We start from the raw sequence: 13,834 nt of genomic DNA on the forward strand, positions 1-13,834 counted from the left end.
AGAGAAGTGTGATTGGTCACTCCAAAGAACACGTCTCCACTGCTCTGGTGTCCAGTGGCGGCGTGCTTTACACCACTGCATCCGACACTTTGCATTGCACTTGGTGATGTAAGTCTTGGATGCAGCTGCTCAGCCATGGAAACCCATTCCATGAAGCTCTCTATGCACTGTTCTTGAGCTAATCTGAAGGCCACACGACATTTAGAGGTCTGTAGCTATTGACTACTGAGGCTGATTTTCTTGTTCCCAATCCCTTCCACTTATTATAATACCACTAACAGTTGACCGTGGAATATTTAGTAGTGAGGAAATTTCACGAACAGACTTATCACAGTACCATGCTTGAATTCACTGAGCTCCAGAGAGCGACCCATTCTTTCACAAGTGTTTGTAGAAACAGTCCGCATGCCTATGTGATTCGGAGGGGTGTCCTAAGACTTTTGGCAATTTAGTGTATTTACAGCCATTCTGGGTATTCACTGTGCCATAAAAACATTTCGACATTTATGTCTACATTACCCTGCAAAAAACCCATTAAGTATAGCTTTTGAATAAATGTATTCACCAGCCTGATACGGGAAAAAAAAAAAACACAATTACCAGGAAACAGCATACACTGTAGCTAGATGGAAAACAGAAATATGGTTTTAGATTCATAGGGTCTTCTTTAAACCTGTACTAAAAAGCAGAGCAATGAGGCTTCTGGGACACTCGCAAAGGGTGTTTATAAAACCAACTGTCTGGGAACAAACAGTTTCTGTTTAGTAAAGTCAAGTGATTCCTTAGATATGGGCCAAATATTATTTCCACAAGATACCAGATTATGTGTTTTGTGCCGAGAGTTGTTTGTTGTTTATCTGTGTCAATAAATCTGAGTGTAGGGGGTTTATATGTGTGTGTGTGTGTGTGTGTGTGTGTGTGTGTGTGTGTGTACCTGGATAACGGAGGAGGTGGCTGATCATTCAAAGACCTGTCGCTGCTTGAGGGACTCTGTGGTGCCTCTAGTCTTTTGTTCTCTTTGTCCGACTCTCCTGAGGGCTGGTACATTGGTCTCTGTGACAGAACACAAATTAACACAGGTCAAAAATTCATATGTGTCTTACATATGTGATCATTTTATTAATAAATTTCACATGGTCACCTATACTGACTAGAATGAGTAACTATGTTTCATGTATATGTACATTACCATTTGATTACAAGGAACAGCAGGATGTGTCTGTGTGGCCTCCTCGCCCAGCTGGGCCTCCTCCAGCAGCAGTTTGGTGTAGGTCTCCTGTAGGCGCTTTTGTACAGGGGCCACAGGTGCCTCGCTGGGAAGGGCTGCGGTTTGAGCTACTTCTCTTTGCTTCCTGTAGAGCTCCTGTAATCTCTGGTTTCTCTTCTCTGCCTCCTCCCTCTGTGCCCTCTTCTCTTCTGCTTGGCGGCGCTTTCTCTCCTCTTTCTGCCTGGAAATGTACTGGCGAACAGTATCTGCATCATAGTGTCGTTTTTTGTGGCCTGTGTCCGTTGTGTTGCCAGTCTCTGGTTGGTGTGTAGTGGGGCTGGCGCTGCGGCAGCCTCTTGAGGAGTGACCTGCTGCCATAGTAGTTCCCCAAACAGAGACTGGATTCCTTGTCCGTGACCCTGATCCCCCTCTCCCTCTCCTTCCACTGCTCCCAACCCGGGACCTTTGCCGGGCCCTTTCCTCTCTCCTTTCCTCCCTCTCAGCTGCTTTGCACTCCAGCTGAAGGTCATCAAGTATCCCCTGGATGTCTGCTGACAACAGGTCCGTGCTTATACCCACTGGGGCCTTGTCCCGATCTGCAGACGAGGGAGTAGATGTGGTGGTGAAGTGGCTTTTGGACTGCCCCTGAAATCCATTACGAGGCCTTTCTGTGCTGCGAGGGCGAGACCGTGGGTTTGATTCTGAGCGCGGGTCTGAACTGGAACGGTGCCGGAAAGCTGGTGGACAGAAAGGCAAAATATTACAGTTTGTTACGTGATAATGGAAACAAACACCCACACACTAACATATGGCATGCTGCTAAGTAGCTCCGATGCTAAACTGAGACTTCAGTGGAAACTATGTTGATGAAACACTGAACATTTCAAATTTGCTTTCACATGTGACCAGTCTTTACATTTTTTACTAGTACTAGGCTATAAAATCCTATCAACTGTTTTAATGTTTATTTAAGATCAATATCAGTTCATCAAAGCAGGACAAACACTTCATACGCAAACAAGTGACTGCAGCAGATTAAAAATTATTCCAAAGCTAAAGCACCAGATCCAGACAGAATACACATTCTAAATGGGGCTTGGGGGGCAGGTTTGCCATGGCAACTCTAATCTGGGCTAAATTGAAAATCTAGATTTTACAGTATCTAATCCAGACAGTTTTTTTTCAGAATATGGTTACAGTAAGCCTCATTGCATCTCCCTGCCCCACTCTTCCACTCCCCAGTGTACATGTTGCCTGCACTGAGGGCAACCTCTGGAAATCAGGCCATGTATAATTGTGCACCCAACTAGAACAGCCAGTCAATCTCTATTCCTTCCGGTCAGCGGTACCCAGTACAGCTGCAGCTAGCAAGGACAGAGCTGTGGATGCAGACAGGCTGTGAGTATGAGAAAGTGCGAGACAGAGTCTAATGGCTTTGTGTGTACAGCAGCAGCCAAAGACTCTTTATTTATTAATATTCTTTGACTGGCTCTGCTGTCAGTCTTGCTGTCTAAATGTGGACCCCAGACATGCAAAACCTCTAGCTAACTCTCTTCCGATTACATGGATAAACTCTGTCGATAACAAGATGAGACAAAAGATAAGCATTTTAGTGATTACGTCTTGCCCTATATGCCATTTAACTTACAGTAATAGGGCGGAGAAGACATTTATGATGTCAAGCTGAGACATTCTGAGTGGCTCTTTAAAGTCTAGTAGAGAGCTAATAATCTTTTCTGTCTATGTCCTTTTTACCTTCTTTCTACATCCTGACACACCAGTTAATGACAGAATGTTAAGAGGTGCAACAAGACCATTGAAGAAATGGCTGCAGCAGAGATGACTGTGTTACAGGCAAGCTGGGTCAGCAGTTGGTGTCATAAAACGGGCTAACATAAAAGCCAGCGGAGTAGTTGCATGTATAGAAGTCCCACCTGTTCTACTCGGTCCGTCAGCTGGATAGGGTCTGTCCTCTTCCCTGGGCAGCTTGGGAACTGGACCAAGTACCATCTTTACCAGCTTTTGGCCCTCTCGCCACGATGCAGGACTTATCACTGCAGTGCAATAGAAAATGAACACCTTAGATGCTGCCAGTGAAGAGCACTGCAATTCAGTATAGTTCATGTTGCCCTCTTGAAGCATGACTGCATGTGTTAGCACCCATATGCAGACATGCCAACACTGTAACAGACTCACTTGAACATAGATACACACACAGCTTAAGAGAACTGAACAGGGATACAAAAGAAAAGACACAATTGCTTTAGTAAGACCAATTTAAATGGCTTTTATGAAGTTGCTGTGTGGGAGAGGTGGTGTAACAAAATAACTTTGTTTCTGCAGTTTACCCAAATCCCCCCAAAGTATATTTTCCTCCAGTAAATAAATATTTTTTACTCTGCTGCTCAATATTCTGCCGTCAGCCCTATACAATGACTTTGAGTAGAATTGCATTTGTAGTGCAAATTACATTTCAAAAACAGCAATGTCTCTTTACTTGGAATAATCTCTAGAGCACATTTCACAAAGACTGTCTTCTACCGAAGAGCAGTTCCTGGTAATGAAGCTGTATGTCCACTAACCGAGCAGCTGTTTGTACTGGGCGGATGAGCCAATGAACCTGGCCACAGATTTCAGAGGGCTATTTATAGTGCTGTGCCAGGACCAGGACGAAACAGAAGAGACCAGCCAGACTTAAGAGTCAACTCAAAAGTTGAGAGAAACACAAGTAGAAGAATACAGGAGATATAGCCTACTCTATTTTAGTCAGCTTTCAGCTTAGTCCTGCACTGTGTATTTCAACTATTGCAATGAGACTCGCTCATTCATTGGGATAATCATGCCAAATTATCATCTTTATAAATAAAACAAATCCATTCCTTGTGCTTCTGCAGAGATATGAAGATAGCCAGCAATCATGTGTGCCTTTGGAAGCATCTATGTGAGTGGGGAGGGAGGTCTGCTACGCCCCAGGTTACACCAGTTTGTGGCCATGATTATTTTATGTGGGTGGCTGTATGCTACTTGCTGGTCACAAACTACATGTCACACATGCTGTACATTTCTCCAGGGATTAAAGTCTTAACACAGCCTCAGAAGCCAGCAATGTCTCTGGTTCATGTACTATAACACACACAAACACACACCCCTGTTATGAAACAACTGAATAGATGGGAAAAAACACCCCAAATACCGCAGTCTGTTTGAGGCATTTAAGGCTTTAACTCATTAGGATTCAAGTGAAAAAAAATACTTGGATATTTCTGTTTTGTTATGTTTAACTTGCATGGATTAAGTTAGCACTGGCCAAAAGACTAAGAGGTGATAGCAGCCAAATCATTACTGAACTGACATCAGCATGTATGCAGGTTAACAGAACAAAATCTATGTAGAAATAAAGGGAATAAAGGTAAGATAAGAAATACACAAAAGGTGTTGACTTAAAAAGGCACTGACACCATAGCAGGAAAGCCAGAGAAAAACCACACACACAGACTCGGCACACACAGTTGAGGCTCTTGGGTTTGGGACAGTGTGCACTGACCCACGCTAAAATGCTGCCAGACTGTTCCACGTGCTTTCCTACTGTCACTAATTAAAAATAGATCAGAGGGTGGGTTGGCCCTCTCACATAAAAGAGGATTATTATACCTGGTTTTGCATTTAGGTCAGAGGAAGGGGCAGCTCTGTGGACCTTCCTGACTGGTTTGGGGGGCCTCCTCTCTTTGGACCTGTCTGCTCTCTGTTGCTGCTGGTGCCTGGATCTGGTGCTCTCTGTACACAGAAAGACACATGCAGAGAATGAGCCACAAAGCAACACAAAGAAGTGGTGTTTCCATCAACGTTTTTTATGCGCATTTTGAAGTATCGCATTATAAAAGGTTGATGGTAAAATCCTAAATTTCGCAAAAAAGTTTTTACGCTCGCTTAAGGTGGTTTTTTGCCTTTTTTTCCGAAAACAGTTAATGTGCTAAATGGGAGATGGAAACACTTTTGCCGAATAAGCTCTGACGTGGTAAACTTGTAACTCACGTCTGATTAGCTGTTTCCGCTGTCAGCGTCTTGCCGGATATTCCCATGTCCGCTTGAAACACATTTCTGAGGACCTCTCTCCATTTTTTTAAGATCAATGACCCTCAGTTCCATGCGACTGGTTTTGTTTCTGGTTTCTGGAACCCATATGTCTTGTTTATTACAGCCATGTGTAACTTCAACTACTGACGTAACTACGCTTGCCGTAGCCTGGTTTATTCGCTTCAAACCAGCTGATAGAAACAAACCTATTTCGCATTTACTTTTTTGTTTTTCTTTTTTGCAACAAAATTCGCATGACAATTGGATGGAAACATGGCTACTGACAAACATTTCTTAATTAAATTCTTTTTCTAAATAAAAATTTAAAGAAAAGACTGGAGTCAAACACTATTCTGATAAACCAAAGACTATGAGTATAAATCATGTTTATTTATGCAACATTTGGCAAACTTAACTCCTCTATGGGAAAACAGCCGATACAATATTTGTTTGCGCTTCTGACAAATAAATACAACTCTGTGTTTTCCTTAATGTAGAATTTATTTGAGCAGCCGATCAAAATAGATTTTCCCTGATTAAACTGTAAACTGTCTTCCTTGCAGATGATGGCCAGAGTTCAGACTGATCGAAACAGAAAGTGCTACAAATAAGGAATGATAGCAATGAGAAGAGTTGTGTCATGTGCTTACCAGCAAACTGCCGTGACAGGTCTTTGTATATTTCTCTGCTGAGGTTGTGAAACTCCTCCTCCTTCCAAACCTTCCCATCAGGAGTTCGGATCTTTGTCTCAGTACTGTTGAAACCTGAGAGTAAAAGGATTGAAGATGTAAGCTGCAGCATCCATATATACAATACAGCTAAAATCTGTATTCCCAAAACATCAAGCTATAATTTTGAATGTCATTAACTCTTTTTTTATCAAAAGGTAAACAAACAAGAAAGTTAAAGTTTGGGATACATCCTACACCGACGGTACCTTTGTATATAGGTGCAGGCGGTGCAGCTGCTACTTTCCGTATTTTGGCTGTGGGCATGTTGCTTGTTCCAGCATTGTTACTTCCCACAGCTGCCACAATGGGCTGTTCCAGATAACCCAGCAGCTTCTCTCTCTCTGCAGCCTCCTCCAGATGTTGTCTCTGCCTGCGAATGCGCTCTTTGAGCTTCTCCAGCTTATCATCGGGCTGATGTCTCCTTAGGTTCTCCAGCCGCTGGGAAGCTGAGCCAGGGCTGGTGGAGGGAGTGCTCTCCCCTCGGCGTATGGAGTCCAGGGCTGGAGCTAGACATGGGCTTGACTCTTGGTTATCCATGCCAGGTTGTGCTTTGGGAGTGCTTTCCTCCGCAGCAGCCTCCCTTGCTGGGACCCTTACGCTTGTGAGATGTGACTGGTTTCCAACAGTCCTCAGGGCGACTAGGGCTGACTGGTCATTGAGGTAGCGGACCTCTGTGCTCTCCAGAGCTGAGGAGTGTGTGCTGTCCAGGTCCCTGTCCGTCTGTTTCTCCCTGGTGTCTCTCTGGTAGACCAGCTGGCTGAGCAGAGGATTCGAGGGAGGAGGAGGAGGAGGAGGAGGAGAGGATGGGTACGAAGACCCTGGCACTGACTGTAGACTGTAGGCCTCCAGCTGAGAGGAGGGATGTGGTGGAGGGGTGGCCTCTCTGAAGACAAACCAGATTACATGGGATCAGGAAGGGGATCAAGATTTACTCTTAATTCACCACTCACTAAGTGTACAGAAGAAGACATTTATGGGTGGTCAAACTCAAGACATCATTTTAGTTCAACGACAGGGTATATACACAGGAATCCTGAAGTAAAATTCAATACCTTTTAAGACCTTTTCTACATATTTTAAGACTGCTGCGCCACTTTGATTTGAAACTGGTTAAGTTCGAAACACACTTTTAAAAGGGTTGTGTGTAAATTTTTATAACAATAACTTTAGTAAAACAGATTTAAAAATGGAAAAAGGTGAACATGTTGCACTCAGCAGGAGGCGGCTAGAAGGAGCACATACTGCCACACTGGCATCGTGACTCTGGTTAAATCTACATCTGTCCACTGCAGAGGATCCATCCACAACCTGGAGGAGGAGCTAGTATAAATGAATATATTAGTATTATATAATACCATTATATTAAAAGTATATTGTTAATATAATAGTAAACTGTTGATTTGATATATTATTTATATGATGTTACTATATTCACTATAATTTCATGTAATAGTAGCTTACAGTATATAGCTTATCACTGTTATACGTAATATTAATTCCAGTTACAGCTGTTTCATTTTGGGCTTGTTTTTATTAATTAACTTTGTGCAAGAAAAATGTTCCACATGGTATCTTGTGCCTTTAATTTTAAGTAGGCTACAAACTCATCAATAATCATAACTATTTATGCAGAATGATGAGTTGAACATTTGGAACGTTTGGCTTTAGCACATCAAACTTTTTTTTAATGTCCCACTCCATTCAGGCTGTGATTGATCTGTTCCCAAAAAGTGGCACATCGGCTTTATGAATAGTTGAACATGTTTCAATAAAAGGTACCGATTTAGCTAAATAGCCAGATAACATTAGCTAAACCCACACGCTGCTTCTGTTTTCCCTGTTGTCTTCGGTCTTACTGATTCAGCTGCTGCCGGCGCATCTCGACCTTGTTTTTATGTAACGGGGTTGTTCGAGCGGCCACAGCTCAGTCCGACTATGTTTTGAACGACTGGCGTTGGGGGACCTGGCGTGGTGGAAGATTACGGTCGGTTCACACAGATCTATTTTTAGGGGCATATGAGAGTGAAATTCTCGCACTGTAGATCCCTGCGCCTAACGTTACACAGCAGAATCACACAGTCGCTACGCCCTGCCGATCTAGTAATTTTGGCTGTGCAATATCAATAAATACATTCACCCACACTTTTAGCACACAAACTATTTGGGCAAAAAGGATTTTTACATTGACAAAATTATCTACAAAATTTAATACCTTGTTAAATGCCGATTAAGGCTTTTTCTTTCTTTTTAATGGCCTTAATTTTCGCAAAATGAATTTATTACCTTTTAGGACTTTTTAAGGCCCCCGCGGTCAACCTGAATGATGAAAGTTATTCAAAATTATTTACAATAAGCTAAAAATTTGGTAATTAAAATCTTACAATCCCTTCACTGACTGCCTTCATTACAGAATAAGACTACTGGTGGATCTCTATGTATAATAACATCAAAACGTTATCTAAATTTGCTAATTGCAAGACATAAGCAAAAACATCGACATTTCATTTCCAAGACTTTTCTGAAACCTGCAATAACTGATTTTTCTTTGGCCACTTGGGGGCAGTGGAAACAAGCTATGAACACAACGTTAGGTGCGTTTGAGATGACTGCAGCTGACTTTCTCTGACTTGAAAGTCAAACGTGAGCTTCTGGCGTGTGCAGGGGTGGAGTTTAAAAACACTGCCGTCAAGTCAGACACATTCTACTACCCGCAGAGTGTTTGATCTTAGGACAATGACTTATCAGGCAAAAGGTGGTGCAATATTCACTCTGCCTTGGTCTCTACCAGAACCTGAGGGAAATATCTGGCTCTTTAGCTGTTAAATGCTCCACTACGTATGTCTGTCTTCTGTTTGCTGCTGACAGGGTTTCTGCAGGTTTCACCTAGTCAAATTTAAGACTTTTATGACCTTTTGAAGACCACAATGAATGAAATTTAAGACCTATGTCACAACAACAAAAAAGAAATGCAGTCACAACATTACTTGCAGAGTAAATAAATGTATTCAAGTTACGGTTGGTCTCCAAAATTGGTATTGGACGATGTCAACAATGAAACAATGACATTGATAAGCTACGTAATTAACACGGTGGCATGGGGCGCACCTGCTGCCTTGAAAAAGGATCACAAGTGGAAAAATCCAAAAAATGATGAGTTCTGTGTGTGAGTGAGTGCAGGGAGAAGTTAAGGCAGGTGCAAAGCAGGCACATTTACAAATAATACTAAAAACAATGTCCATGGGGATTAAAACATGCTTTCACAGGGCGGTACAATATAAAAAATTAAGATGGTATTTTTGTGTGGGGGGGTTGGGGGTTCATCCCCCAAGAAAATGTTTGTTTTCCAATAAAGAAATGGAACATTGTCATAACCACATCTGTGAATAATAAGTTTTAAAATCTAGAGCAGATTTTGAATAAACTACACCCCAAAAGCTAAACTTGCTAAAGAAGTCTACTGGGTTTGAACTATAACCATTAGATCTGGGAAAATTCGTGTGGTTAGTTTTGATCCACAATGATGGCACAGCACCAAGCTGTTTTGAGCCTCACCACCTAAACTTTATAACTGCAGGAAAACACTGTTAATATGACCTCATTACAGATAGGATTATTCATGTTTGCCTTTTGTGTCTTAATTTACTGCTTTATAAATTTGTAGAAATTAACAAAAAACAGATAACATTCTGTATAATTACAAGCATTTTCATTGTAAAAATAAAAATATCCTCATTAGCTTAAAAGGACTAGTTTGCATCCCTAATTTGCTTTAACATTACTAATTTCAGCTCCTACGTAGTAAACACTGTCCTTTCTTTAGAATTTAACTATCAGGATGTATAGTACAGGACAGAGCTGTAACCTCACAACTTAATGCTGATCTTATCCACCGCTAACTTTCACCGTCACGGCTGCTGCTCTCTCTCTCACATTCACTCGTCCTTTATAGAATGAAGAGAGGGAGACAGCCATGCATTGAGTGTTACCATAGCTTACTGAAAATCATTGATGGACATGTGAAATTTTAGCAGCGACAGTAGGCTTCAAATATGTTGCTAGCAACTGGGTTTAACGTAGCCCTAAGCTCCGTTTCTTTCAGGCAAGGGTGAGTCGCTTAGGTTGTACTTTTACTTAAATCCGTTTAATATATATATATATATATATATATATATATATATATATAAATCCGTTTTATATCTGTGGTAACTTTACAATCAATCCGAAAGAGACTCACGGCAATAACAAGACAGCTGCATGTTGGTCTTTGTAGTCGTAACACAGCAAATTATATTTGAACAAGCGAAAGAAAAACTACAACACCACGGGAGGAAAAAACCTTCTAAAGCGCTGCGGGAGCATTTCAAAGAGCATTAGAGGTAGCGTTACATCGACTTTGGAAAATTAAGACCTGTTTAAAATTATTTAAGACCTAGAACACACACTTAAGCGAATTTAAGACTTTAGTGTATGGTGGGTTTTAGAGTTTTTTCACTGAAAAAATCTGCCTGCTGAGACTGAAAGCAATACTAAGACAGCGGGGAGATTGCACCAAAACAGCAGCAGTTGTCACAGCTAAAGAATGAACTATAAAGCTCTGTAAAGCTGAGGGGGAGCTTGTATAGTTCCTCACTTTGAGTGTTACACTGAGTGACAATGCTAGAAGCAGAATGTTTCTGCATTATCATACAAACACTGGAGTGTCTGAGAGCTAGTCAGCTGAAGAACATATGGTCTCTGAATGGATGAGTGTTGGGGACTGACCGTTATTTCGGTAAAAGAGCTCTCCTGATGTATCAAATTAGAACAATGAGGTGGCGCTATAATAACAATGAAAATATTAAAGCCCAGGGGGGAATAAACACCATCATATTCTTCATATTTAAAGCTGTAAGCTTTTAGGTATAGTTTTATTTTTTTTTTTAACAGCAATGCACCTTAGAGAGAAGTGGCTATGGATGTTTCATGAATCCGGTTTAGTGCAGTATTTGTACCTGTAGGAGGCCAGCGGTTCCCTGAACTCCACGCTGTTGTTCCTGCGTACATTGCTGTCCTGGGTGGTATTTCTCAGTGGGCTGCGTGAGTTGCTCTTTTCTGGACTCTGCTGACTACGCCCCCTGCGCTTTGAAGACCCTCCACTGTCATCAGCTTGTTGTTCATCTATGATAGATAGAGCAATGTTAAAATAGTCAAGGTTTAAGTGTAGAACTTAACTAATCATTAAGAGATTTTTATTATATTCTTTTCAATAACTCACCCCTGCAGCGGACAGTCCTAGAAGATTTCTTCTTAGGGGGGTCCATGATAGAGTCCAGGAAAACCCCCGTCCCTGGAACTGCCTCTAGACGGTTTTCTATATGCCGCAACTACAGAGGAAGAATACACATGTCAGACTGTTTGAGTTATGTGAAGATGAAAGAGAGTCATCCCCATCATCAGATATTGTAGACTGTATTTCATTCATTTTTACAAAATGGCAAATTTATCTGAGGCTGAAAAACAAACAAAGTCATACAGCAGCTTTGGACTGAGCCAAACTTTTCCATGCAGTTGTCAGCTCTGACAAGAGAAAGAGAATAAAAATTATTACAAAAGGTCATACAGAGGCTCTTGTAAACAATCCGTATAACATCTAGATCTTTTAACTGTTTTTTTAAACACACCTGTGCCTGCATTGTGATCTGAGAGCTGCTGAGCAGAGCTTTTAAAAGACACCTCAGTCCTCCTGCTGCTCCTCCTCATCTCTCTCATTCACCTGCAGCAAAGATTAGACAGGCAAATAAGGACATAAATGAGATAAACACAAAATGTCATCCAAAGTATACTCTACTGTATAACATATACACAAAACAGATCTAAAGGCCAGTAACATCTCAGGAAACAAGCAGATTAAACCACAATGTTAACTGAAACCAAAACTAGGAATTACATACATAAACAAAACACATCAAGCTCTTTCAAAACAAGAAAAGGACTAGGAAACAAGCCCAAGGGACAACAGTCTCAAGTTGCAATCCATGCCAAGCATGTGAACAAATTATAAATTATCTTCTATGTGTATAGCCTTGTTGATTCCTAGTACAACACATGTAACTATTCTGACAGCTTGTTGACATCAGACTAAAGGCACTGTGCCATTTAAAACAGGATCTACAACAACACATTCTTCTGTGAGGGAAGGTAAGCGGAACTGAAGTTTGTCACATGTCAGCCATGTGATGTTTATTTAAAACACCTGTAAAGCTACAGGTACAGAGTACAGGTGCCTCCTCCTACCATGGTACTACTCATAAAGAAAACACCAAAACTTTGTTCTGACAAGGGAACCCTCTTCGTCAGACAGTGGCAACTTCAGTTTATTGTACCATGGATTTATAGGCCAGTCTAGCCTAGTTAGTTTGCTCATTATGGGTGTTTTTCCCCATCTTTTTAACACTCCTAGAGTCATAAGGAATCCTTTAGAAGTCATGCCTTTTACTCATAACAACCACCTGACACTGCCCTGAGGCGATCACGTCAAGCTGACAGCAAACAGGAAGAAGACTAAATTCATCTGTGCTTCAACAGTATTTCTTAGTAACAGCCTTACAGCATTGCCATATAATTAACAGTGCAGTCTGTGTAAATGAGATTCACTAAACAAGACTACAGACAGTAGGAAGTCTGTGTCTTTCCTGTTATCTGAATCTATATGGGGCTGAATGCAAAATGTATGGTAGGAGAGCCAAGAGCAGCTAAAAGTGTTAAACTGTTTGTAACGTTAACAAATATATATATAAAGAACTAACGTGTTTAGGTTTTTAACCTTAAGTTAATAACTTAAGTGAATAACATAAGTTAATAATAAGAGTGTACAAACGGCAAGCTTGATCCGGGATTATGGTAACGTTACGAGACAGCGGTCATGTATCGCTGTCACACTGAACCCACCCAATTCAGGCATTTAGAACTCTTAAAGTTCGTTAACGAAACTATATTGAACTGGAAATCTCGTCGAGTGGTTGGTGAACCCATCTGTGACCTATCAGGATAAAACAAGATGATGTCGGGGGAGCGTTATGTGAGAAAAACACAATTTCGGTGGCCGAGTGCGGATTATTTCCATTATAGCAAAGACAATCATGTAAAATCCAAGATGGCACATAATTTCTTTTTCGCTCAACGACCACAGCGTTGGTCAGCAGTAGGTGCAATTTGCTGCCACCTATGGGCGGGCGCTAGATAACAAAAACATTCACGTCAGGACCATAGGCTGTTGCGATATCGCTTCCGACCACTAACGCTACCACTGTGCAAAAGTCTACTTCGCAGTAACAACATGTTGGGCGAGGAAGAAATAATAAGGTCTCTTTTAGAAGAAGAGGGTTGTATTGACTTGAACGTTAGTCACATTCACTCCAACGTAGTAAGTCGTAATTTCATTACGTTACAGCCCACTGGTATCGCACTTTTGTCCCCGGATAAGTCGCTGGGAAGTTTACCTTCTATTCGGCGACTTCGTATTTTTAACATTGTTTTGTAAAGCAGCGAGACCATGAAATAGGCGTGTTCACACTGATAGAACATCAGGACCTGTAACGTTACAAGGGCTAACTTATTCAAACATTGTCGGTCGTTGATGTTAACGACAGCGTTGTTTATTTTCAATATAAAAAACTATACCAATAGTGAATGAAAAGCAAGTAATGGCCATCTAACTCAAACTCATCAGTCGAGGTATGACTGTGTGAAGGCTACGACTGAAACACCCTATCCAGGAATTACTGGCCACAGTCCATGGTTAATCTAACGTTACTTTCGTGTGTGAACTAACAGTCAGGTTATT

The 13,834-nt window shown here is 41.4% G+C and overlaps 2 protein-coding genes across 6 annotated transcripts in view; one reads left to right on the forward strand and one right to left on the reverse strand.

Annotated features, from left to right (window-relative positions):
- faf1 (Fas (TNFRSF6) associated factor 1) overlaps positions 1–13,834 on the forward strand; it is a 1,021,784-nt gene that overhangs the window by 618,507 nt on the left and 389,443 nt on the right. The gene's annotated exons all lie outside the window — the stretch shown is intronic.
- cep350 (centrosomal protein 350) overlaps positions 1–13,834 on the reverse strand; it is a 37,139-nt gene that overhangs the window by 21,944 nt on the left and 1,361 nt on the right. For 3 of the 5 annotated variants that reach the window (XM_046048805.1, XM_046048806.1, XM_046048804.1), the window contains exons 2-11: positions 11,673–11,764; positions 11,525–11,568; positions 11,267–11,375; positions 11,004–11,169; positions 6,219–6,895; positions 5,932–6,045; positions 4,859–4,981; positions 3,142–3,261; positions 1,190–1,944; positions 935–1,053 (exon numbers count right to left, since the gene is read on the reverse strand). In XM_046048805.1, coding sequence (XP_045904761.1) covers positions 935–1,053; positions 1,190–1,944; positions 3,142–3,261; positions 4,859–4,981; positions 5,932–6,045; positions 6,219–6,895; positions 11,004–11,169; positions 11,267–11,375; positions 11,525–11,568; positions 11,673–11,760 — 2,315 coding nt within the window. In that variant the 5' untranslated portion in view covers positions 11,761–11,764. The remainder of the gene's footprint in view (positions 1–934; positions 1,054–1,189; positions 1,945–3,141; positions 3,262–4,858; positions 4,982–5,931; positions 6,046–6,218; positions 6,896–11,003; positions 11,170–11,266; positions 11,376–11,524; positions 11,569–11,672; positions 11,765–13,834) is intronic. The other 2 variants (XM_046048808.1, XM_046048807.1) reach the window with 1 other exon arrangement.

This window comes from Micropterus dolomieu, linkage group LG05, assembly GCF_021292245.1.
Source record: "Micropterus dolomieu isolate WLL.071019.BEF.003 ecotype Adirondacks linkage group LG05, ASM2129224v1, whole genome shotgun sequence".
Classification (NCBI taxonomy): domain Eukaryota; kingdom Metazoa; phylum Chordata; class Actinopteri; order Centrarchiformes; family Centrarchidae; genus Micropterus; species Micropterus dolomieu.